Below are 27,220 nucleotides of genomic sequence, written 5' to 3' on the forward strand. Positions count from 1 at the left end.
GAAATATTTTGGAGAAATCCCAAATATTTGCAAATTGAAGAACTCACTTTTAAATAATCCAGGGGGGAGTAGGAGGTACTAGAAGACTTAAGCAAGTCCTCCAAGAAATGGAACAGAGTAATCAATCCTTCACCTGGGTAAACACAATAATACGCCCAGTTCCCAAAGCCAAAAATAGCAACAGTCATCCCACTTTCTCCTTTTCCTCACCATGCAACCAATAATGAATCAAGTTTTGATGTCTTTATTCCTATTTTGCAAAACCATCACATCCTGTCCATTCTACAATTTCTCTGGAACCACAGCATGTGTCCCTAGTATTGTGTCCCTGGCCACCATCATCCACATGGCCACCCAACTAGTCTAAACCATCTACCATGCTATTTCCTCAGTGTCAAGGTTTAAGTCGAAATTGGTAAAGCTCTTAGAGTAGTGCCTGGCACATAGTAAGCACTGTATCATTATCATCATTATTATTAACAGAGCCCTTTTTGGCTAACTATCACCTGTGGGGGAAAAATTCAGGGCCCTTATCCTGACACACAAAGCCCCCTGCCATTGGCCCCTGACCCTCCTCTGGCTTTATTGCCCACAGGTCCCTCCTGTGTGCTCACCTATGTGCTCCAGCATCACCTCTTCCCTCTTCTTTTCCCCAGCCCATTCCTCCTGGAGGCCTCCCTTGACTCCTTCAGGCAAGTGCCCCACTCTAAGCAGTCAATGTGCCCCAAGCATATTTCTTACAGAGCACTTGCCAATAGACTTAACCAAAGTTGACTCTTTCTTTCCTGAGCATAAATATATTTAATAAGAGAAACAGGAATGACAGCTTGTTTTACAGGGAATCTACTTTAAAAATTAAAGCTGTCACAGCCATTGATCTTCTACACACTCCACAGAGCAGATGTTTGTTGATAAGACATTAGGTATTGCAATGAATCTGTTTGTTGTCACACCCTTGTTTTAAAACCATTCATGCCTCCCAACTACCAAGGATAAAATCCAAACTCCTTAGTGTAGCACTCAAGGCCATTCATAACCTGGCTTAAATCAGGCGGTACACATGTCTATTATAACATGTCACCCTGAATCATGTAGCTCAATTAGCAGATTATGTATTTGTCTCCCCAGCAAGTCTGGGAGCTCCTGGACCACAGGAAGCAGGTCTTACTCATTTCCTATCTTAGGCCCCACCTACTTCCCCCTCTCTCTAACCCATCACCCAGCACGTAGTAGGGGTTCTGATTGTTTTGAATAAAATTATTTTCATTGTATTTCTAGGTCAGCTGGAATTTTTTATTGTGGTAAAATATCCATTATTTTAAATTTACCATTTTAAGTATACAGTTCAGAGGCATTAGTACATTCAAACTATAATGCAACATATCAACTGGGTTTTCAATAGATTATCTCAGCAGATCTCTCATTATAAAATTCATTATGATGAAGAAAGGGGGAACAAAAGAGAGCATGTGAAAGACAAAAATGCACAGGACAATAAATTCAATGATTTTGTTCAGATTCTTCCAATAGGGAGAATGCTCATTAATGAGGAATGTATCAAAGAAAAGGAAGGTGGCTTGGTATGGAGGCAGGTCAACAACAGAGTCATTGTAAGGAAAGATGGAGGGTCTTATCTGAGTCATTGAGGAAAGGTGGAAGTGGGTCTTATCTTGGAATAGTCTTTTAAGGTCAGCCATTTCTCAGAATTCAAAATGGGGTGTGTGGGTGGGGGCACAAAAGGGTTGGGGGGGATATCTTGACTGTACCTGCTTTCCAGAAGTATGGGGTTCAGACAAAGCTCAACACTGTCAAGGTGTTGAGGAGAGGTGAAGGGAAAGAGAAAAAGGAGCCATACCCCCACCAACACCACTCTACACACACCTTGGGGCACCTTCTGAAAGCTCAGTCAGGTCTTGACCTACCATCCTTTCAGCTGCTTAATATCCCTCTTTTTCTCCATGGAATCATCTCCCATGACCAAGGACTGCATACCACCAGGGTATGGGTCATTTATATACAATGTGAGCTGTGCATTCTAGCAGTTCTGTGTGATTCCTCTACTTCCCTGTCTTTAAAGCCTAACCAGTATCTTCACTTAGGAGCACCTTAAAGCCTAGTGCCCACCCCCCCGCCCCCATGACAGGGGCTCTAAGACAGCCTCTTGACCCCATCCTTTCCATTCCTTCACACTCTTCACTTTTAAACCATGCCATTCCATTTAAATCCACCCCACCCCAAGCCTAGGTCCAAAGCAGAGCCTACCAATAGCCCTCCCAAAGCTAGGTAGACCATTAGTCCCTCCTCAGGGATCCACGTTGGGCCCTGAGGTTGGGCCCATCTTCTTCCCTAAAGTTGAAGCTAATGTGGCCCTGGAGCAGACCCTGGAGCATAGAAGGGGACAGTAGCTCTAACACTGACTAGCTACTTTCCAGGGGTGACTTACAAATTCTGGCCTCCGAAAAAGCCACAATTAAATAGCCTGGAATGCTTTTGGCATGGCCAGATGCCTGGTTCCCACTCCCAGACACCTGATTCATAGGTCTGGCGTAAGGCCCAGGGGTTTGGTTTTGAAAATCTCCCCCCAGAGTATCTGATAAACAGCAAATCTCATTTCAACATCACAATATCTTGGTGTGGTGGGCATTTGTACTCACCCTCAGCTCAGAGAGTGAATTTCAAACAGGGTACAGCATCTGAATTGAGAAATAAGAGTTAGAGATTTACTTTAAAATGGTTTAGAGCAAGATTGTGTGCATGTTAGGGGGCAGGCAGGATAGATGAAAGAAAGCAGCAGGTTGTTGATCAATGTTGAAGCTGGGATATGGGTACATGAGGAGTCCCTCTTGCTCTCTGTATGTTTGAGAGTTGCCATAATAAAAAACTTTTAAAAATCTCCCTTGGAGATGATTAGAAAATATGCTGGATGTGCATTGTGGTGTTTTCTAAATTTCCTCCAAGGAATGAAAACTATAATTAACTATAATCTAGTAAAGTTCATTGTGACCCATCCAATATAGTTGTCATAACTAAAAAGAGAAGAGTCTGCAATCTAGAAGAGCTGTCAGAGGATGAAAATATGTCAGAGCATGTCAATTCTGTCCAGGGGACAAAGTATTTCTAAGTGCCCTGTGTTGGTTATTCACATCAAGCCTACCCACCTAGCACCTTAGTAAGGACTTCCCACTTAATGTTCTAGCTCTCTGAGCAGTTTGATTTCTCAGTATATCAAGGAATTAGTGTTAGCATATTATTTTATTGCTAATATTAGTATATTAATTAAGAAATTTATTACTTAGTTTAATCATGTGGATTTATCACTTAGTTACTTGCTTAGTCATCGTGACTTTCTCTCCCCAGTCCCTTCACCCTTTAGTGAATTGATAAAAACTGATGTCCTGAGGACTAGATCTCAGATCTGTGGTGACTCCATGAAGTGGCAGAAATCCCAAAATCTAGGGACTGCCTCTAGGCATCCAGATGCCTGCTTGTCACAGAGTGGAGGCAGAAAGTTCACCAAGGATTGCAGAATAGTGGGCAGGAGGGAGGAGAACTCTCGAATATTTGAGTTGGAATAGAAACATCTGCCCTTTTGAGACCCGGCTCTACTGTATGACCTCGGGTACATTACATAATCTCTCTGAGCCTCAGATTCCCTCTCTGTGAATTGGGAGTGATGACGCCTACCACACCTGATTGTTGCGAGCCATTACGTGAAAGATTGTATAAGGAATGCACAGGCATACTGTAGATTCTAGAGAGTTCTATATGTGTCCAAATTACTACTGTTTGTTAAGACTTACCTGCTTGTGTTTTGAAATGTGTTTGGGAAAGTGGGTTTGGTCCCTTTAGAAAAAAGTACATGTGTCAGGAGTAGGTTTATAAATGAAGTAGAAACCTCTGGCTCACTTGAGGATATCACTGAGGCATCTGGGGTACAGAGTGGAAGTATATAATGTGCAAATCCTGTCACTGGGGTTTATAATTAGAAATATGGGAAGCTATAGCTTCAAAGATCAAACAGCAAAGAAAAGACTTTGGGCCCTGGCTGCTGTGGCTCAGTGGGTTGGACTGTTGCCCTGTAACTAAAGGGTTGTGGGTTCAGTTCCAGTCAGGGTTCATACTTAGCTTGTGGATCTGACCCCCAGTCCAGGCTCATATGGGAGGCAACCAATCAATGCTTCTCTCTCCCTTCCTCTCTCCATAAAAAGCAATGAAAAAAATATCCTTGGGTGAGGAAGGAAGAAAAAGGATTTGGTGGTTATAATTTTCTTCATTTGCCTTTTTCCTGTGGAAGATGAACAGGCGAAGAAGCCCTGACCTCTCCAGAAGCTGGGTGGATGGGGAAGTGCATGGGTACAGCTGAGCTACAGCTATGGCAAAAGCAAAGGGACAGGGTAGATGAGGTTGAAAATTCCTATTCTGGCAGCAGGCAGAGCCCATCACCGCAAGAAATGGCAGGCTCTTCAGGAGAAGTGGAAAACATGGGGTGTAGGGAAGCTACCTTGGGGCTCTCAATTTTACCTGGCCAAAAGTCCAGAGCTAGCAGGAAGACAGCTGCTTCCAAAAATGCAGATTGAGGGTTGCTGACTCTAGGGGCAAGCCAAGAAGTCAAGGTTAGACTAAGCATTAATGAATAAAAACTGAAGATTAATGTGTAAGGAGCCTAATTGCAAAAATATGGTTGTATTTCTTTAAATTGTATTCCATTTTGATATTTCTTTAAACAACTAGACCCATGCATGGCTGTTTGTAATAAAGATTTATATTTTCTATCATGAAGACTTGTACAACTATACCCGTGTGCCGAGCTAGAGGTCTCCCAAAATGGAGAAAACCCCCACAGCTATTGCTTGGGGGATGGGAGAACCAGAGCAGGGCCGTTGAGAGTTACTTTGCATATCTCAAGGACTTGGCCAGTGTTTCAGTAATGTTAAAAGCTGTTCTGGCAATGACGGAGCAGCGAGGTGGATAGGCTGATTCTAACTCCTGATGCAATGTGTGATGTAGCCCGAGGGGCTTGCTGTACCTGAGAGAGTGGCTTGAAGGCAGCTCCTACGTCATGGGACCTTGCTTGCCCAGACTAACAATGGCAGCTGAGAAAGGCAGAAGAAACCCGAGTGCTGGCAGATGTAACCCAGCGTGGGAGGAGTTAGAAATGAGCTTATGGAGGAAGATCTGCACTGGGATTTAAACCCAGGCGTGGCAGCCACGAGGGGGCTGAACAATGTGGTTTGGGAATGGAGAGGGGGCTCATGCTCTCTCAGCCATGCTAGAGCTCCGGACCATGTGGGAAGGAGAGTAGAAGAGCCATAAGAGGCTCTCTTGTGCACTCACACTCTTGACCATGTGGCTGGGCAAGGAGAAGCCTCTTGACCATGTAGCAGCAGTGCAAGGTCTTGGCCACATGGTCTGAAAGAATGCAGAATTCCCCGGCCCATGGTGAGGATGCAGTTTTGGATTAAAAGCAGGAGCCTAGCTAGCCAAGCATGGACGACTGGAGGAAGCCAGGATACAGATGGGACTCTGCCCAGCTAAGCTACAGACTTCTATTTGTTTTCCTGAGAGATGGTACCCCTGACTGGCCTGGTTTGGCAAGCGGGGCAGGACTGTGTGTTTGTGGGTGTTTCTTTGTTTCTAAAGGGAGTGAGATTTAACAGTAGAATTCCGCCATTATTCTAAATGTGTATAACTTTTGAATAAATAGTTCCTTTTTACCAAACTCTGGCACTGAGGCAGAGTTCTTATTGATGGCAAGCAAAAGGAACCCAGAGTAATAGAATCCAGGGGTTCTATTACGCAATGTCTTTTAGTTTCAGCACTTTTCAGTGAAAATGGCAGCTTGGAATTCAGTTAACATAGACAGGTTTGGGTTTCAATTCTTGGCCCTGTTGACCTTTCCTAGTTATATGACCTTGGGGAAGTTATTAGACTCTGTGGGACCCAGTTTTTCTACCTGTAAAGGAGAATTATAATAATACCTACCTCACTAAATACTGGGTTGGCCAAAAGTTTGTGTGTGGTTTTCTTCTATAAAAGACACATTTTTCATTTTCACCAATAACTTTATTGCTAATCCTAACCTGAGGACATTTTCTCATTGCTTTCTAGAGAGGGAGGAAGGGGGAGAGAGAGGGGTGTTGATGTGAGAGAGAAATATCAGTTGGTTGCCACCCACATGTGCCCCAACTAGGAATGGAAACTGCAACCTGAGCATGTGCCCTGACCAGGGATCGAACTCACAACCTTTTGATGTACAGGACAATGCTCCAACCAACTGAGCCACACCTGCCAGGGCTGGTGATATAATTTTCATTTATGTGTCTATTGGACACACCAGGCCCTCCAACCCCAACCATCACTCCAATAAGACCAAATTCCCAATCTTTGAAAGAAAGTGTTGGAGGTCTGCATGAGGGAAGTTCATCATTTGGTCAGTAGAGAGGATTTTCCCTCATCTCCTAAAATAGCCAGCTCCAAATGGGCCTCTGTGATCCCTGCCACCTGCTATTTGTGCCCTTGTGTAGTCTCCTCTCCCAGTATGTCAGTTTGGGTCCATATGACCAATAGAAAATGGGAGATGTAGTAGCATGTTAAACCTAAGACTAGGTCATAAAAGACAGGTGGTTTTCATCTTGGTCTTTCACTCTTGGGTCACTTAACTCTGGGGAGACCAGCTCCTGTGCTGTGAGTAGCCTTATGGACAGGTCCACATGGCAGAACTAAAGCCTCCTGCCAACAGACATGTGGGTGAGTTTGGAAGTGGATCCTCCAACCCCAGGCAAACCTTCAGATGACTGCAGCTCTAGCCAACACCTTGACTTCAATTCATGAGAAACTCTGAGCTGGAATCACCCAGATAAACTGTTTCCTAATTCCTGACCCACAGAAAACATGACATAATAAAGTTTATTATTTTAAGCCAGTAACTTATGGGGGTAATTTATTATGCTGTAATAAGTAACTAACATAACATTCAAAGTCAAGTGGAGGAGGTGCTCTAAGAACATTTGGGGGCTCCTGCAAAAAGGGAGACTGGCATGTAATACCACAATTAGACCTCTGCTTAGGTAGCCAAATTGCTGGCTTGTCCGTTACTCCTTGAGCAAAGGGAGGAGAGAACTAGAGAGAGAGACCTGAGGCAGAGACAGGGGTCAGTAGTCCAAAGGTATATACTACAACCACTGGGTGGACTCATCCAAAAGAGGCTACCTGACAGGCAAAGGTTACTCCACCAGCACCTGGGGGTAGGGAGTCCCAACGGGCTGAGCTGAACTTCCCACTACAAGAAAGCAATAACTGGACACAAGCCACATTTCAGTCAAGCAGCCACAACCAAAAATGGGGGGTTCAAACTGTGGGAGAGTGAGTAAAGAGAAATGTTTGTTTCCCTCTTTCCCCTGCCAGGCCTAAAAAGGAAGAGGGAATTGTCCCAGAACCAACACATGACTCCCTTCGCTGGACACCAGACATGTGCACACACACAAACACCTCGTCCCCCCACCCCTCCAACTGGCTGCAGAGATCGGAGGATTGAAAGGCTGACCAAAGCCCTTCCCTACTCCAAATCCCTGGAGCAGATACTGGCCCCCCAGCCTGGATGATAGGGTCGGGGTGCAGATGATGTAAATCAGAAACAAGATGGTAGTTTTTCATGGACCTGACTGGACCTTTAACACAAAAAGTCACATCCAGCCAAGTGCTCAAAGAGGAGAAAAGGGAAATTGACAGAAATTGGTTAAAAGACTTGATTGGAAGAGAAATAAAACAATGCCATGTTAAGGCCCCTCAAGTCAAGATTCCTTAATCAACAGATTATAATTCTATGCCTATAACTCTAGCCCTCTGAGGTGCAGGAGTTAAGTGCAGGAGTTAAGAAGGTCTGGAGTCCAGGTAGGTTTGAACAGTATTGAAATCTACTCTTGTGTGATCCCGAGCAGCTTTCTTCAGGTTTCCAAATCCCCCTTTTCTCCATCTGTAAGAGAAGATGATACTGGTACCCTCCCTTGTGGGGCAAGTACTGCAGTCAGCAGGGAGAGGGGACAGAGCAGCAGGCAGCATGAGGTTTCTGTAACCTCTTCTTAGGGACCCTCCCCCTACATCAAAGCCCAGGCGCGACTCCTGGTTGGCCCTTCTTGGTATCCTGCTCACCCTTGGTCAGTTGTGGCCTGGGATGCTTTTATCCAGGCCTGGTCAGTTGCCAATCCCCTCTAGAAACCATGAAAGTAGAGGTGGGCCAGGTTCCCAGAGGGAAGGAAGGTACTGTTCTCAGAAGAAGGAGACAGGAAGTGAGACAGATCAGAGCAGATACTCACACCTGAGCTTGCTGATCTCTCATTTACCTTCTTCCCTTGGTTGCCTAGGAAGAATTATACATCAAAGAATTTAAGTTAGGATAGAACCTGATTCTCTGATCCAGTGCACTCATGTTAAAGATAAAGGCTTGAGGCCTAGCAAGGTGAGCTAGTTGCCAGAGGCTGTCCAGGGATTTGGTGCCTTGGCAAATGTTGGGGCAAACCTGAAGGATCTCAACACGTGGGAAAAAAGACCTCAAAGGTTGTCTCCTTTTCTGGGTAGGTCTGGGAGATAAATGCGATTCAGAAATCAGGAATTTGCCTAATTTCTGACCTGAGGTAATTCATTGCCTCGTGTGGTTTATGCCCACCTGTCCTCCCAGGCTTCCTCCAAAGGTAATTCCAGCGGATGTCATGAGCCACAAATGAAACCATTATTTCTCAAATTGATTCAAGAAATCAATGTAGTTGGGTCAAGATCAGACGATTTTTAATTGTATTTAAAAAAATATTTATTGAGCCCTAGCTGGTGTGGCTCAGTGGATTGAGCACTGGCCTGTGAACCAAAGGGACGCCGGTTCAATTCCCAGTCAGGGTGCATGCCTGGTTTGCAGGCCAAGTCCCCAGTTGGGGGCACGTGAGAAGCAACCACACATTAATGTTTCTCTCCCTCTCTTTCTCCCTCCCTTCTCCTCTCTCTAAAAATAAATAAAATCTTAAAAAATATATAGTCCCATGAAAAGAGTTTTCTCTGTTGTAATTCTCTATATAAAACTATTGGCTAAGTAGTTCCTCCTCATTTCCCACCACTGGCCCCCAACAGTATTATTCCTACTCCCTTTTTAAGGGAAATCCAATTCATGCCACAAATGCAGATGGAATGCTGAACTCTGATAACAGAGATGACAAGGACACAAGTTTGGCCTCAAGGGACTCTCAAGCCAGTGGGAAGTGGCCTCTACTCCAGAGCATGGAAAAGAAGAAAATGAAGAGGGAGATGGTGGAATCAGGCAAGGGTCAGGGAACCTTCTATTTTCTACTTTATATGCGTTGTGTTTTTTGAATTTGTTGCAATGAACATATATAAGTGAGCAACTTTAAAAGCCCAGTGAAAATATTGTATAAAAATGCATGAATGAATGAATAAGTGAAATGTCACGTGAAAGTCTGGCCCTGGAGAAGGAAAAGGCGTGAGTTGCAGACAGTAGCTTTCAGACACGGTCTCATTTAATCTTTTCAATACAGCCGGATGAGCCTGTCTCTCTCTTTTTAAAAGATCTTATTCATTTATTTTAGAGAGGGGAAGGTAGGGAGAGGGGGAGAGAAAATTGGTCAGTAACCTCTTGCACATGCCCCAACAGGGGATGAGGCCCTCACCCAGGCATGTGTCCTGACCAAGAACCGAATTGATGCCCCTCCACCCTGCAGGTCGACACCTAACCAACTGAGCCATGCCAGCCAGGGCTACAAGGGTCTCTTGATCCTCATCCTAAAAGTGGAGGGATGCAAAGCCACCAGGAGTGAAGCGTATTACCCCAGTTTACCAGCTGGTAATGGACAGAGTCCATGACATTTCTGCTGCAGCATTTTTCCATAGGCCAACTAAGAAAAAGGGTCAGAAACTAGAGACTGACTCCAAGAACTTTGTTCTTAAGCCTTTGTAAACACTAAATGTTTGTTACCTTGAAAAAAAAAAAAAGGGGGTCTCCGTGTTTTGGGAGCCAGAAGAAAAAGCTTGCTGGGGTAGCCCATCTTGGGGATGGAGGATGCTGCAGTACACCAGGGGAGGAGGAAGGAAGCAGCAAGGAGAGACAGCAGAGTCCTGGTCCCCTGTGTGGGGGTGGAGGGGCTTATCAGACCCCATGCTGCCTGGGACTCCTCACAGGGACTTTGGTACCAGCAGGGGCTTCCCAGCAGGCCTTGTCTTCCACAGGCATCAGGATTCCCTCCTTCTCACTCACCAGTCTTTGCAGCCTGAGCCTCTTGTTGTTGTGAAAGCCCTCCTGCCTCACTCCACCAGTTCTACCCACCCCCAGTTTCCCTTCTTCCTCCATCATCCTCTACTGACTTTTTCCCTCTGCAGGAAAGGGAAGAGAAAACAACACTGGGGCTAAAGTTTGATGGAGAGAGATATATTGGAGCTAAGGGAATTTGAGTGTCCTCTTAAAAATCTCGGCTGCATCATTTACATCATTGTCATGGTTATTGATCATGTTTATTGGGCTCTTACCAGGGCCAGGCATCCTCTCATCAGCACTCAGGAATGTCCCAGAGTCCCAGGTCACACAGGCAATCTATGGCCAAGCCAAACCCCCAGTGTGCCTCTAGAGCTGTGCCTAAACCCCCATGGTGAGGCATCCTGCTTCCCGTGGTCCTGTCCCAAAGGAGAACAACTTGTCCTATGGCCACAGAAGTCTTGAAGCCTGACCACTTAATACAAATGCTTCCTCCCCTTGCTGTTCTGGCATCATTTTATGGGCCTGGACCTGCCGACAGAATGTTTTAATCCCCTCTTCTGACTCAGTGAAGTGACTGTTTCAGGCAGAAATTGTGGCACCAGGTCCTCATGCTTCCACCTGATGGGATGACCAGAGTTTGGCACCATCCCAGCTGACCCCATGTTTGCTCTGTGGAGGGATGGTTCTTCCTCCCAAGACAATTTAATGGCTTGTATGTGTCCTGCAAATGCTCAGCTTCATTGTAGATTATGGACGGCTGGTGAATAGGCCACTGAATGTAGTGACAGTGACCTGTGTCTCACCCTGAGTGGTGTCTCATTGCTCCCATCCAGGCTCTGGGACCCCAAGGCCCACAGTGTCCCCTGAGGGACTCTGTCTAGGCTCTGACCTCTGACAGCAGACAGGCACGTCTCTGTCAGCAGTTTCCCATCTTGGAGACGCAGTGGTTAAGGAGGGAGAGTTCAGGCTGGAAGGACCCCGTCCCTGGGAGTGCGACAGGAGATCCCAGGTACTAGGTCAGCACCCATTCACCATTAGAACCTCAGTGTCAGCACAACGCCAGGTGCAGGAGAAGGGGCGATGGATCTTCAAGACCATCTGCACAGGACCAGGAGGAATGGGCTCAACCATGGAGGTGTAGACATGCTGCCACGGGGCCTAAACCCAGAGAGGATCTGTTAGATCCAAGGGTCTCATGAACGGAGTGCTTGGAGACGCCCAGGGGTCAGATATCAGAATCTCTTTGAGAAAGACTCCCAAACTTTTTACTTACAAATGGAGGCAACTCAGGTGAGTAAGGGCTTCCACCTGGAGGCAGAGAAACGGGTCTGCCCCTAGAGAAGAGAGGCTTCTTATTTGGTTACGTTCTGCCACTTTCACAGCCTGGTTCATAGGAGTCACACTTGCTTCCAGGCTTCCTGACTTTTGCTATTAATAGATATCCATCTCCATGTTGTCCCCGCCATTCTGTGGGGAGATTTTCCAACTCTGCTGGTACAGAAAGGTTAAATGACCTAGCCAGGAACCCAAGTCTGTCAGTAAATGCATCTGAACTCCAGCCTGGTCCTCCAATACCTCCTGTGACACTCTCTGCTTCATACTGCGTTTATATTTTACCAAGGGAGTCTTGTGTCCTCTGCCAGATTGAAGGCCCTGGGAGGGAAAGAGAAATCTCTTTGGCTCTGCCCTATTCACTAATCACAGACATGAATATAATTGTGCATGGGTGTATTTCACTGAAGTATCTCAAAAGCTTATTTTTTCCTTCCTTTTGTTGGCTTCTGTCACTGGACTCAGTGCATATGTACAGAGCTTCTAAGTACAGACAGTCTGAAAAAGGCAAAATAAAAATAGCCAGTTGGTCCATAATAGAATGGGAAAGTACCTGTGGGAGAGCACTAGTCCTAAAGCCATCTGGAAGGAGGTGGGGTGGGCAGAAGCCTCCCTGAGAGCTGGGCTTGCTATGAGACAGGCCTGTGCAGGTAGCTCCTCCTGGTTGGGGGAGATGGAAGGAACTGTGGGGCATAGATCCTGCTTTCTGCTTTTGTTCTGTCTTGGCCAGTGCCCATCTTGAGGCTCATGTTCCCTGAAAACCTGGCACTCACTGTGGAAAATAAAGTGAGGCACCTACCTGCAAGGGACTACTTCAGGTTGGCCTAGTATGCAGCCCCTCTGCCCCTGCTAACAGCCATTAGTTGAATCATGCCTCTGCCACCACGCCTCCTCCTATAGCCCTGTATGATCTAGACTCTTTCAGGCTGGTATTGATTGTTGCTTTTATTGGCAAATAGAATACCAAAATAAAAATAAACACAAGGGTTTGTGCAGACGCAGAGGAAAATGGATTCTGTGTCTCCAGGGCTGGGAAAAAACTTGCTCTGAGACCCAATGGTCAAATTGGCACCTGATCCTCCCCTCAGTGTATCTCTACAGTTATTATAAGGATGTTTGTCTGTCTCCTTCCCCCTAATAGGGTGGAAGCCACTGTTGTCTCCGCACACCCTGAGTGCTTGGCACTCAATTCATAGTTGCTGACTGACACCAAGGCAGGGCTGTCCAGGAAGCAATCATTTAGGGCTAGGGCTACGCCTGGTGCCGCCTCTCAGCTCCAGTTTCCACATGCAGCCGCCCCAGCTGGCCAGTCACCAGCTCAATTTGGGGTTAGGGGTTTGGTCTGGGAAGGGCAGGCAACAACAACACTACACAGCCAAAGGAGATGTCCTGTGGTGTTCAGTGCCTAGGCCAGGTGTCCCTACAGCTTAGTGCAGTGCTTCTGCGTCATCATCTTACCCTCATTTCAAAGCTGTAGAAACGGGCCGAGACACTCCAACTCACCCTCCCAAAGTTACACAAGCCTGCTGTTCAGATAACGATTTGCAAGGACCCAGATTTGTGCCACCTCAAGTTCTTCATCTGTAATATGGAAATAATGACATCACCTCAGATAAGAATGTTATGTATGTGATTGTTTTTTGCCTGTTTTCTACTCTAATTGTAAACTCCAGTAGGCAGGGACTTTGGCATATTCATGCTATGTTGTCAGAACCAAGAACAAGTGCCTGGCACATAGTAGGTGCCATAAATGAGCTATAAATGGAAATTACATGAAATAAGTTCAGGCCAGACTCTAGACTCTATAGCCTTATTTTCCCGACTTCCCCTCCACCCTAGGGAAGCCACTGGCCAAAGGAAGCCTTGGGCTGGGGGAAAGTACTGCTGGCCTTAGGGCAAGGTCGGCAAACATGCAGGAGTACCGAGGCCAGAACAGCCTCCAAGGATCAGGCTGTAAGGCCACGGACTTGACAACTTCTTTCAGGATTAAGTCCCCAGGTTCCCCTTTTCTTTTTTCTCGGCAGAGCACAGAGCGGTGCTGCTTTCGAGGTTCCTGCAGAGAAGACCCCCATCCAAGAACCGAACACTTGTGAGGAAGGGGCACGGAAAGAGGTCGGAGTACACGCCAGACCCGACCAGGCGGCGGAAGAGAAACGCTCTGCTAAGACCAAGATCAGAGGTGGCGGAGGCTGGCGCCTGGCGCGGACGTGGATTGGACGTAAGGGGGCGGGGCGGAGGTGGGCGGGGCCCTAGGGACGTCAGAAGGGCGTAAGGGGGCGTGGCGGAGGGCCGGACAGTGCCCGCGGGAGGCTCCCGCGCCTCGGGCCGCGCTCCACCTTAAGTACCGAATCTCTTAAGCCCTGGAGCCGGAGCCGCGCGCCTGGAGGGCGGGGCCTCTCATGTAAATGAGGGGCGTGAGCCGGCGGGGCGTGGGCCGGCGGGGCGGGACGGGCGGGCGCTGACCTGACGTCAGGCCGGCCGCCCGGGCAGTTGGCTCGGCGGCGGCGGAGCGGCAGGATCGACGGCGCGAGCGGACCGCGCGGTGGGGCGCGGGGAGCGGCGGCGGCCGAGCCGGAGCAACATGGCGCCGGCGGGCGGGGGCGGGCGCCCGGGCGGCGGGCTGGCCCGAGGGCGCCTCCACCTGGTGGCGCTGGTGCTGCCGGTGCTGCTGTGGGCGCGGGGTGCCCGGGGCCAGGGAGACCCCCAGCGGAGCGCGATCCTTGGCATGAGGCTGGCGAGCTGCAACAAATCGTGTGGGATGAACCCGGATGGCATCATCTTTGTGTCCGAGGGTAGCACGGTGAACCTGAGGCTGTACGGCCATAGGCTGGGCTCCATCTCCAGCAACCTGATCTCCTTCACCGAGGTGGACAATTCCGAGGCCCTCTACAACTCCACCCACTGCCCCGAGCTTACCAAGGACCTGGTCGTCCAGCAGCTGGTCAACGTGAGCCGCGGGAACACATCCGGGATGCTGGTGGTGCTCACCAAGTTCCTCCGAAGGAGCGAGAACATGAAGCTGTACGCGCTGTGCACCAGGGCTGGCGTGGACGGGCCCTGGCAGAGGTGGACCGATAAGGACTCACTGCTCTTCATGGTAGAGGAGGAGGGCAGGTTTCTGCCCCTCTGGCTGCACATACTTCTCGTTTTGGTGCTGTTAGTGCTGTCGGGCATCTTCTCTGGCCTCAACCTGGGGCTGATGGCCCTGGACCCCATGGAGCTGCGCATTGTCCAGAACTGTGGCACCGAGAAGGAGAGGCGCTATGCTCGAAAGATCGAGCCCATCCGGCGCAAGGGCAACTACCTGCTGTGCTCGCTGCTCCTGGGGAACGTGCTGGTCAACACCTCCCTCACCATCCTTCTGGACAACCTCATCGGGTCCGGACTCATGGCCGTGGCCTCCTCCACCATTGGCATTGTCATCTTTGGGGAGATAGTACCTCAGGCCTTGTGCTCCCGACACGGGCTGGCTGTGGGTGCCAACACAATCATTCTTACCAAATTCTTTATGTTACTCACCTTCCCCATCAGCTTTCCTATCAGCAAGCTCCTGGACTTTTTTCTGGGCCAGGAGATTCGCACTGTTTACAATCGGGAGAAGCTGATGGAGATGTTGAAGGTGACAGAGCCCTATAACGACCTCGTGAAAGAGGAACTAAATATGATCCAGGGTGCCTTGGAACTACGGACCAAAACCGTGGAGGACATCATGACTCAGCTCCACGACTGCTTCATGATCCGCAGCGATGCCATCCTGGACTTCAACACAATGTCCGAGATTATGGAGAGTGGCTATACCCGCATCCCTGTGTTTGAAGATGAGCAGTCTAATATTGTAGATATTCTCTATGTCAAAGACTTGGCCTTTGTGGACCCGGATGACTGCACCCCCCTCAAGACCATCACCCGCTTCTACAACCACCCCGTGCACTTTGTCTTCCACGATACCAAGCTGGATGCCATGCTGGAGGAGTTCAAGAAAGGTAAGGCCTGAGCTGCGCTCCTGGCTCACTTTGGTCACACTCTGGCCTGTTTTACATCTGTCGATCGTAGTGTTCCTTTAATGGGACTCTGTCCCTTTGCCCATGACTTTCTAGACTTCTGAGGTGACCTATTTGGGGGGCAGCAAAAACAATTCTTAAGCATCTGCTGTCGGCCAGTTCCTGTGCTTTGCTTCAGGTAAACCAAAGATGAGCAAGACATTTGCCTACTTGGAGGATGGAGCAAGACCTCAGGGAGCTATCAAGCAGGCCAGATGAAGGCAGATGCCTTACTGAGGCCAACACTGGGTCAAAGAGATTAGATCAGAGAGTATGCAAATCTGTTGAGGTAGTGTGGGGAAGGGGCTGGGGAACTGGGAAAACTTTCACAGGGGAGGGAGTGTTTGAGAACAGCCATAAAAGTTGGAGAGACTTGGTACTTGAGGTAGAGAGAACCCCAGGAGCAAAAAAGATACACTTGTGGTCCAGCAGGTGGTCCTGTTCTGGGAGGACATAGTCTCTGATGATGAGTGGTCAGTGGGGGAGAGCCTGAGGGTCAGGACAGTAAGTTTGCTAGGAGCGGGGAGCTTTGGGAGATCTGTGAGCAATGGAGTGGCATCACTGGAAGTGGGCTTGGCTAGGCTTCCCAGCCCCTGATCAGTAGGGCTGAGCTCTCACAGGGTGGGAGCTTCCTGAGTCTTGGGAAGCAGGACCATCTTCGGACTTTAAAAGAAAAAGAAAAAGAGTGGCCCACAGAAGCCGATTGCGAGCTCAGAACAGTGCCAAATAGTGCTTTTGACTCTTCAGCAGAAGCAAGCAGATTAAGTTTTGGTTATTGTTCTGCCTTTCCCAGGCATCAAGCATAAGCTTCCCTCCTTGGTCTGCTAGAATCGTCAGCTGCCTTTGCATTCCCTGTGTTTTTTTTTCTCACATGGGTTCTTGACCTGTTCTCAGGTTGTCACAAGCACTTGGAGGGTTTACTCACCAACCTCGAAGCTCAGGGCACACACCCCTTTCCTTCTTCCAACAGTCTTTCCTCCCACCTTTGCTACTTCAAGCACTCAGAGTGGCAGTAAACAAGCCAATTATGGAATAAAACCCTCCTAGGCCACAGGGAGTGAGGAGGCAGAAAGGGAAGCTTTTTGTGAAGGAATGGAGGAGGGGAGGCGCTCATCCTAAACCTGGCACTTTGTTAAGCCTCCCAGGCCACTGTGTGCCAGGAGCAACTTCTGAACCCTAGCTGGGAGCAAACCCCAAACCCTCGTTGTCAGTTTTTTTCTAGAACAGAATGTTGGTGGGATAAGAAGGAGCTGGCCTGGCCAGGTTTGGTCTGAAAAGATGCTTGGGTCATTGCCAGGGCGGGAGATTGGTACCCAGTCTTTTCCAGTTTGACAGACTGCATCTCAGTACCAGAGATAAGGAGGACTTGAGTAATGTAAGCCCCAGTGGAGACTGCACGGGGACTGGAGGGATGGAGGTGGCTGGTGGTGATGGTACTGCCTCCCCAGAGCTTTGGAGTGTAGACCCCAGAACCTGTTTCTCCCAGGTACCCGAACCTGGAGCAGAAGAGAAGTGAGGCTCTGTGCTCCCCCCTACCCTGTGGCATCTGAGGACTTCTCCTGTGTCCCTGATCAGGAACCTGGTTAGAACTCAATAGGGCAGCTTGCTCCTGAGCACCCCTATGGTCTTTGGGACTGTTGCTGGTGACCCACCCAACAATCATGTTTGAATCATTCAGCCCAGCTCTGGTTCCAGCCAGAATGGATGGACTTGGCTAGGCTTCCCAGCCCCTGACCAGTAGGGCTGAGCTCTCACAGGGTGGGAGCTTCCTGAGTCTTGGGAAGCAGGATCATCTTCGGACTTAAAAAAAAAAAAAAAGAAAAAGAAAAAGAAAGCCACTTCATGAAGCTAGGAAAACAGAGCTAACATCTCTCAGGCCCGAGCTCTACTGAGTGGAACTCTCCATATTGCCAGCTTTCCTCCTTAACAAAAGATGTGCTGATAATTCCATGAAAACGCAGGTGCAGTCTGCCCAGTGTAGCACGAAGCCCTGAAGATGTGGGTGTGACAGGACGGATGGTTGCCCAATGAGCACACCCTAGATTTCATGCTGTCACCTCCTGGTTTCTTGTCTTAACTCACTGCCATGCTGTTCTTTACGACCAACTCCGCCCCCCCCCCCCCCCATGGCCTCTTCCACATCTTTCCATTTGGCATCTACCTTTTTAGTCTGAGGGCATCTAGGACATGGCAAACGTAGTGTACACCTGTGACCTAAGAGATTTTCTTTACAAATCTGGAGTCTGGAAGGCATCTTTTTCAGCTGAGAAAAACAAGTGAGCCAGCATTGTCAGCACCATCAAAATCAGAGCTGGAGTGCTTGTGCTTCAGTGGACTTTTCAGCACCTCCAAGTTGGGTGAGGGCCCTGAGCTCTACCTGAATCTTACAAAGTCATTTGGATTCCTACTTGCTTCCCAACATTATAAGCTCCTCGAGAGTAGGGATCCTATCCTATTAGTGTTTTCATCACTCAGTGCCTTAAGAGAGGAACAGTAAATGCTTGTTACACAATGAATGAATGAATGAATGAATGAACAAATGAATGAAATAATGAACAAACAACAAATAATTGGATGACTGTCTGGCAAGCCCTACTGGCATTCTTGCTGTTTCTGGAATACACCATGATGCCCCCAGCTTGGGGCCTTTGCCATGGCTGTTTCCTCAGTTGGAATGTTCTTCCCTAGGTGCATCACTGTCTCCCCTCCCTAATGTCTGCTTCAACTTCACCTTCTTTGTGAGGTCTTCCTGTTACCCTATTCAAAAGTGTAACCCCCTTCCCACCCTGACCTCCCCGATTTCCCCGCCCTGTGCTGATTTTTCTTTTTCTCATGGCACATATGACTTTCTAACAGCCATGTAATATATGAATTTACCGTGTTGTTTATTGTCGTCTCCTCCCATTATAACATAAGTTCCAAAGGGCAGGGTGCTCTGTTTTGCTACTGATGTTCCCTAGCCCCTGGAATGGTTCTTGGCACAGAGCAGACCTCAATAAAAAGTCACTGAATGAATGACCTGTCAGGTTTTAAAGAGAGTTATCCCCACTTCAGTAGTGTTAGGATTTTGAGGGGCAGATAAGGGATAAAGAAAAATGGGTGCTAGGCTTTTCCAGCTACACCAAGACGACAGGAGGAGCTCCTGCAATGACATGTGTATTCGTGGTTTGGGTCAGGGACTGAGGAGTACAGTTTGAGGTCTTGAGTGTGACTCATGGTTCCCTTTCCCCATGCCTCAGTTTCTCTATAAGTGGTCTTTGACCATCAGGAGTTTACATAGTTTCATGCATTAATATTAATAAATGATAAATATGCTCCTGCACAATGAGAGACAGGCATGGGGGCTGGGCTTCCCCTAGACTAAGGCAAGCAGCTCCAGCTGCTTCTGCTTCTCAACTGAAGGCAATTATCATTAGATATGTATTGAATCAGTACTGTGTGCCAGACACAATGCCAGGTGCTGCAGGACCTCAGGACTAAGACCCTCTTGTTGGTGAGAGCTGTTAGGGCACTGAGAAAGGCTGGTGCAGTTTGTACTTTGGCCTTTCCATTTAAACCTCACCTAGAACCGTATGCAGTAAGGGTGTTGTGATTGAATTTGTTTTTAACTGGAAATCTTAGAACAAAAGGTCTCTGGGCTATTCCTGGCCCAGCCGCATTTTTCCTGCCCGCAGATGCTCTCCCAGACCCTGATGGAAAGCGTGAATGAACTCTCCACAAGGAGGTCCATGAGGTCAGGAGATCAAGTTCAACACTGAAGCCTACCTTCCAGCTTTCCACTATGCCCCTCCTTCTGTGACATTCCTGCCCCTCCCAGGCACTTAGCTCCTCTTTAGTCATTCTATCTTTCTCCACCTACTTTATAACCTTCTTAGTCCCTGTAAAGAGCTGGGTTTAAACTTCACCCAGCTCAGTCACTGACCCAAGAAATGACCTTGGATCTATTAGGCTCCTCATAGAAAGTTTGTAGGTTATATAATGGAGGAAAAATACTAGAAATAATTTCATCAGAGCTCCTCCCTTATTTCCATGTATGCCACATCACACTTCCCCCACTTTTATTCCTGAAACAACTTTATAAAGTCAAGAAAAAACACTGCATGATTTTGCATCTGTTAGGAACCAGAGAGGACTCACACAGCCTTGTTCATAGAACAATTGGAGAAACAGACACGTAGATGGAGTTTAGCTGTACTGCTCAGCTAGGTACAGCAGGGCCTAGGAAGGCCAGGATGGCGAGGTGCTTCTGAAGTCCAGACAGCAGGACTCTTGATCCTCACGGAGAAGTCAGGGCTGGCAGGTGGTGTGAACAGCTGAGGTTTCTGGCTTGGGTTCAGGTTGACAGTGTTGTCATGTAGTTGTCATGTATTGTAGTGTAAGTGGGGAGAGGAGGGAGCAGAGCCAGTTTGATAAGGGTTGGGGGAAGGGTGTAGTGGTAAATAATAATGGTGTGACCCTTTATTGGACATCTCTGTGCCCAGCCTTGTACACACAAGTGTCTCACACGTGACTGTGGACCTGAGCTGCCTGGACATTTTTGTTAAAATGCAGATTTGAGCTCAGTGGGTCTGGGTGTGGCCTGAGAGGCCGCATGTCTGACAAGTTCTCAGCTGATGCCTACATTGATGGTCGTGGGCCCCACTGAACAGTATGAAGGCGCAGCCCATCTTGGCAGGTGTGCAGATAGATGAAGTGCCCTTCTGGGACGTGGGAGTGAGGCCAGGACCAGGTGAAGAGGTCTGGAATCAGCTGAGAGTAGGCCAAACATGTGGAGACGGTGTGGTGGCCAAAGTGGCTCCTGGGAGAGATGGGAAAGAGCCAAACAGTCATGGTTTGGGGAGCCTCCTGCAGAGGTCTGATAGGGTCAGGGCTGAACATAGACGGTGGGATGGACAACTGTCACAAGGTGCTGGGAGAGAGCAGCCTCAAGGGTGGGGTTCGAAGGCAGCTGTGCACCTGACCAGACAACTCCCATCTGGAAACTGTCTGAATTGGGCTGGTGATTTGATCTCGAGAAGCTGCCTGGAGGCAAGTGTATCTGAGAGAGTGACAGGAGCTGCCTGCTAGGGCAGGGCTGCCAGTGGGGCAGCTGACAACACACTGGCCAGGCTCCTCCTCACTTTTTCTTTAGTGTGGTACTTGTGGGCAGGGAACTTGGCACCTCTTCCCCTGGCTGGCATTGTGCAGTCTGTGGGCAGCTTCTACCTAGGAGCCAGGACTGGGCGCTGTTTCCCAGTCCTCTGTTTGCAGTTCTGTCGTAAAGCTCTGTGTCCTGGAAGGCCCTGTCTTATGTCTATGCATTAATAAGAGTTTTTCTTAGATAATACCGAGATCATAGTGGTGTTTACTTCTCAGTTATGTATTTTTCATTGGAAAGCCCAGCTCCAGAGTTTTCCTGGACTCCTCTGGTCAGGATGGGAGGCACTGAACAGATGTTTAACCTTGAAAATAGATGAGAACGCAGAAACACAAAACCGTAGGATGTCCTACAGGAGAAATAGATAAAGGACAGGGACTTGTCTTAGGAAGTCTGGACACCCCAGAGGAGGTGACGTTGTACCTGGATCTCCCAGGATGAATAGGCATAGCCTTTCCCACCTCAATGCCTCTTGTTCTAGAAGAACTTGAACTAGACCACAGGATGAGGAATGAGCTTATCAAGCCAATGTATGGTAAACTGCTTCTATGTATCGTGACTGCTTCTTAGCCCTTTCTAAAAGGGTTTTGAAGTCAGGCCACCACATGCTTCTCTCTCCACTGCTTCCTGTGAGTTAATGCTATCACATAGATGAGCTAGGGGACTGGAACAGCCGGGCCATCCTGAGGACAGGAATGGTGCCTCAAATCGCAGGTTCTCTCTCGTCTCGGTCTCATGAGGGCAGGGGCAGTGAAGTGTTTATCAGACTCCATTAAAAAGCCACTACAGCCAGGGAGAGGAGCGTGTGTATAGATATGGGGAAGATGGACCAGGCCCCACTGTCACGATGACTGATTTTGGCATGGTCACCTGGTTCTTTTAGCCCAGCCTATGGGGAGGACCCAGTGCCTTTCTTGTCCTAAGCTGGCTCTCTCTCAAAGCCTCCCCTTTGTCTTAGAGATTTTTTTGAACCTCTCAGTAGAACTTGCCGGGAGGGTGTGAGGGTTACAGAATTTCCCCCAGGTGCCTAAGATGGTCCTCAGCTACAGGTTGGGGAGCAGCTTTCTGGTGCTGTTGCTGCCATTTGATCCAGCCCCATCCTCTCCTCTGAGCCATTCTGCCTGCTGTGGGCACAACTGGCCTGTCCTGAACCTCAGATTACCCCTCCTGTCATACCTGAGTGTGTGGAGACATCCTGTTTCGAAGGCTTTGTGGCTACTTAAGGGACTACTAGCTCATTTCATAGGCCAGAGTCTGGACTCCTTAGTGTATTCCTGTTCACTTATTATGTGATTTTCTTTTTACTAGTGGTTATTACTAAAAAACAACAACAACAAAAAACAAATATAGCTCTTGGCCAGAACTTTGGAAAAAACAAAAATCTACAAAACAATCCATGAGCTTGTGACCCAGAAAAAACTACTTTTAATATTTTGAGTTACTACAATAACTCCTTTAGAAATTTAATTTAAGGGTTTTTTTTTAAGTTTAAAAAATCTTGAAACACACAGCACAAACAAGATGAAAACCATCTTCATTTTTATAGCATGCTCTCTCCCATTAGCGCCCGTGTGTATTTTCATGTTGAAATCATGGTCTACCTATAATTTTGAACACTGTTTAGATTGGATCTTAAGATTTCTCTTCTGATAAGCAGTAACATTCTTTTTTTATCTCTGGGATTCTGGGGAGGGGCACCTGGGAGGATTTCCACAGGTCAAGGGCCCGACAAGGTGAACCCGGAGGCTGGGGTGTGCAGCCCCAGCCTTCTCTGCCAGGGTTGTACCTGGTGTTGCCCGAGCATTCCCCGGAGGGCACAGGGTCTTTCCAGCTGCAGGGCCCTCTTACCTGGACTTGGACAGGGTTCTCGACGGACTGGTTTCCTGGGCTGTCTGGAATGCTTGGTCCCTGGCCAGCAGGCACCCAGGACCCTGGAATGGAGAGAGGTTCTCTCCCCCTCCCCACCTCAGGCAGGCTCACTCGCACACATGTGCACTGTGTGCACACACAGTCATCCCCCTATAGATGGGCACACACACAAAGACAGGTTCATACAGACACAGTCACCACTGTACACACAAAGACAGGCTCACAGACACTGACACATCTCCCCACATATCTTTGCACACAGAGACAGGCTTACTTGCACACACACTCACTACCACATACATTTATCTCCTCCCACACAGAGATAGGCTGTCTCCTCTACACACTTACCACCCCCTCCCCCCACTCAGTGATAGGCTCACTCCCACATACACTCACTACACACACACACTCACCCCACACACACAGGCTCACCCCTCATGGGCATGTTTAAACACACACCCACACACAGGCAGGCTGACTCATACACACATTTACCCCCTCTAGGCAGGCTCTCTCCCTCTCCCTCTCACACATATGCTCGCACACGTGCACACTCACCTGGAGTCCTGTTTTAAACATATATTCATGTCTCATCAAACTTCCCAAATTAAAGAGTGAGCAAATGCTTATGCAGTGGTGTTTATTTCTTGAAAGGCTCCCAATAGTGACTGGCTCTTGGTCTCAGAAAAATTTCTGTTTGGTTGCTGGTGGTTTGGTCGTCCACATTAATGACGGTATCCGGCTCAGGTTGCGGTGAGGACCCAATGAAGTAAGGCACGGAAAGTGCTTAGCTCAGTGCCTGGAACCATGTCATCATGCAATAAATGTTCGCTATTTTAAAAATTACTGTTATTACTGTCCAAAAGGCACCCCTGTTGGCATTGACACCAACTTGGGCCACGGTGGTTCTCACACTGGCTCAGGTGGCCCGTTGCCCCACTGTCTGGGCGTGGTGCCTTTCTTGGAATTATGAATACACTGAGGTCAAAAGAGCCCACTCCACTCCAGTATATAATTACATGCTAATTTAGATACTATCTTATCCCAACCCTCGTGTGTATATAAAGGGTAACAGAAGCCAGAGCTTAAGAAAAAAATGTAAGGAAGAGAAACTTAAAACTGAGGCATTTCTCCTCATTTATTTAATAATTTATTTCCTGCAAATTGGAAAAAGTTCAGCTTGCCATCCTGATTGCCAGCATATTTATGTTCTAAGGGCAGGAACAGAATCTAAGGATGGCTGCTCAGGAGGTGGGCGGGGAAGGGCCTGGCCACATGGACCTTTATTTGGTTCAGGATTTACCAGTTGCCTGATCCCTCCCTGGAATACCAGTGAGCGGGAGGAGGCTATGATGTGAAAGCAGCAGAGATAAGAGGGCGTCCACGAGAACAGAGACTCCCCGGGAGGCCAACCCCAGAGCTCTGGAAGGGCGGAGCAGAGAGCGTAAGGAAGGAAGATGTCCTCATTAATAGTTAACCTTTATTGAATACTTAACTAGTCCTCCAAGTGCTAGAGTTGGGAAACTGAGCCTCAGAGAAGCCGAGAATCTTCCTCAGTCAGGTGACAACTAAGTGGCAACCCCAAACTGCTCCACTCCAGAGTCAAGCTCTTAATCGCTGTTACTAATGAGGTTGTAGACATAATGAAAGAGATCAGAATATTCAGATTCTTCAATAACTCCAGGTTGGAAAATTTACTGTCAGTTCTGGGTTTCTTTCTTAAGATTTTATTTATATTTTAGAGAGAGGGGAAGGGAGGAATAAAGAGAGGGAAAGAAACATTGGTCGGTTGCCTCTTGCACACCCCCAATCAGGGACCTGACCTGCAACCCATACATGTTCCCTGACTGGGAATCGAACTGGTGACTTTTCAATCTGTGGGACAGTGCCCAACCCACTGAGCCACAGTCCGGTCTGTCATTTCTAGATTTTTAAAATTGAGATATAATTGACATATAACATTGTATAAGTTTCAGGTATATAAAATAATGATTCTATATTTATATATATATATGTTATAAATTGGTCACCATAATAAGTCAAATTAACATCCATCACCATATAGTTATAAAGTTTTTTTTCTTGTGATGAGAACTTTTAAGATGTACTATCTTAGCAGCTGTGAAATGTACAACTCAGTATTATTAACTGCAGTCACCACACTGTACATTATATCCCAGGACTTATCTGCCTTATAAATAGAAGTTTGTACCTTCTGACCCCCTTCACCCATTTGCTGCCACCACCTCCCACCTCTTGCAATCACACCTAGATTTACTTTAGAGTGAACTTTTTGTTGAAGCAAACTACATAAATCGTAAGTGCACAACTTGATAGATTTCTACAAAGGAGCGCCCTTGTGCACCACTGAACTCAGGAAACAGACCATTGCCAATGCCCTAGAAATCCCCCCACTGTCCTGTCCCAGACAGCTCCCCTGCCCCCAAATGATCCTGAGTTAATTTTTTAATTAGCTTTTATAAGTGAGTCATAGAGTATGTGCTCTTTTGTGTCTGGCTCCTGCTGCCACAGCATTAAGGTTATGCGCTTCATTTGTGTTTTGTGCACCTGTAGTTCAGTCTTGTTTTGTTGCGGAACAGTATTCCATGATAGAAATATACCGTGATGGTACTGCTAGTAGGTATTTGGATTGCTTGCAGTTTGAGACTACCGCAAGTCATGCCACTAAGAACACTCTTGTGTATGTCTTTTGGTGACTATATGTGGGCATTTCCATTGGCAATATCTCTGGGAGTGGAATTGCTAGGGCCCAGTGCAGGCGTAGATGAGACAGCATTCCAGAGAGCTCGTGTCTGTTGTCACTCCTATCCCTACAGCTCTGGTATTGTCAACTATTCATTTATTTCATTTTAGCAAATCAGGTAGGTGTGTGCTGCTCTCTCATTGTGATTTTCATATGGAGTGTCCTAGTGACTAACAACGAGCACGTTTTCATATGCTTATCATCCGTTATGGTTAGTGCTCTTGGTATCCTCGTTCAGATTCTAATAAGTCTTGATATCTGGTGATGTCAAGTACTCAGTTCTTTGTTCTTCAATATGGTTTTGACTATTTTTAGCCTTTCTCCTGAGAATTTTATGGAATTACATTGAATCTAGAGGTCAACTTGAAGGCTTGACATCTTTATAATAGTCTTCTGATCCACAAGCATAGTTACCCCTCCATGTATTTATGTCTTCTTAATTTCTTTCAGTGTTTTATCATTTTCTGTGTAGAAGCCTTACACGTCTTTTCTTAGATTTATTTTTAGGTATTCGGTGACTTTAAGTGGTGTCTTTAAATTTTTATTTTCCCCATTTGCTGCAGATTGTTCCAGCTAGGGTGGGCTGCAGTTCAGTTCTGACACTAATCACCTGGAGTTGGCATCGGATCCCACAGGTCTGGGGGCTCAGCCCTCCACCAGCAGACCCCAGCCAAAAGTGGGGTTCCCCCCACTTGTGCACTTCTGACTAACCAGCTATAAATTTGGGGGCTCCTACTACTCAGGTTCAGTAATTCACTGAATGATTCACAATGACCCAGGAAAGTGGCACCCTTATGATTAGCTTTATCTTAAAGGACAAACGTGGGCTGAGGGCTGGAGCGGTCCAGGAGGCAGAGCTTCCCTGCCCTCCGTCCTGGAATCAGGGCATGTCACCCTCTTGGCACATCAGTTTGTTCACCATTCAAGAAACTCCACTGAGCTCTGGAGTCTAGAGTTTTTATCAGGATTTCATTGCCTGTGCATGATTGACTCGGGTTTTTTTTGTTGTTGTTGTTAAGATTTTATTTATTTATTTTTAGAGCAGGGGGGAGGGGAGGGAGAAAAAGAGGGAGACAAATACTGATGTGAGAGAGATAAATCTATCGGCTGCTCTCGTGCACACTCCCAGGAATCAAACCTGCAGCCTTTTGCTTTGTAGCACTACCCCCAACCAATTGAGCCACACTGGCCAGGGCAGATTAAATTACTGATTGAACTTAATCCCCAGCTCCCCCTCCCTTCCCTGGAAGTAGGGCATCTGAAAGTTCCTGGCTTGGTTTTACTGGTAACCAGCCCCATCTAGGGGTCCACCTAGAGTCCTGTCATCGTATAACAAAGATACCACAATTACTCAGGAAATTATAAGGGCTTTTGAATCTGCCAGGAACCAGGGTCAAAGACCAAAGATATTCTTTGTTGTACCACACAAGTACAGAGAAATAATAGTTAATTTTTGTATAGTGACTTTGACTCCATTGGCCTTGCTACATTCACATTAATTCTAATAGTTTATTTTATTTATTTATTTTTAATCCTCGCCCGAGGATATGCTTATTGATTTTAGAGAGAAAGGAAGGGGGAGAGAGAGAGAAACATCGATTGCTTATCTCCTATAGGTGCCCCAACCGGGTATAGAACCTGCAACTCAGGTATGTGTCCTGACTGGGGATGGAACCTGTAACCTTTTGGTGTATAGGATGATGCTCCAACCAACTGAGTAACTGAGCAACTTGGCCAAGAAGATTGTTTTTAGATTTTCTATACACATAATTATGTTGCCTGTGAATAATGACAGTTTTATTTAATTACTGCTAAACTGTATACATTTT

The 27,220-nt window shown here is 47.5% G+C and overlaps 1 protein-coding gene across 2 annotated transcripts in view; it reads left to right on the forward strand.

Moving 5' to 3' along the window:
- The first annotated feature begins 14,061 nt into the window (after nucleotides 1-14,061).
- CNNM4 (cyclin and CBS domain divalent metal cation transport mediator 4) overlaps nucleotides 14,062-27,220 on the forward strand; it is a 39,084-nt gene continuing 25,925 nt past the window's right edge. For both annotated transcript variants that reach the window (XM_045204691.2, XM_053925880.1), the window contains exon 1: nucleotides 14,062-15,564. In XM_045204691.2, coding sequence (XP_045060626.2) covers nucleotides 14,163-15,564 — 1,402 coding nt within the window. In that variant the 5' untranslated portion in view covers nucleotides 14,062-14,162. The remainder of the gene's footprint in view (nucleotides 15,565-27,220) is intronic.

This window comes from Desmodus rotundus, chromosome 5 (genome assembly GCF_022682495.2).
Source record: "Desmodus rotundus isolate HL8 chromosome 5, HLdesRot8A.1, whole genome shotgun sequence".
Classification (NCBI taxonomy): Eukaryota; Metazoa; Chordata; class Mammalia; order Chiroptera; family Phyllostomidae; genus Desmodus; species Desmodus rotundus.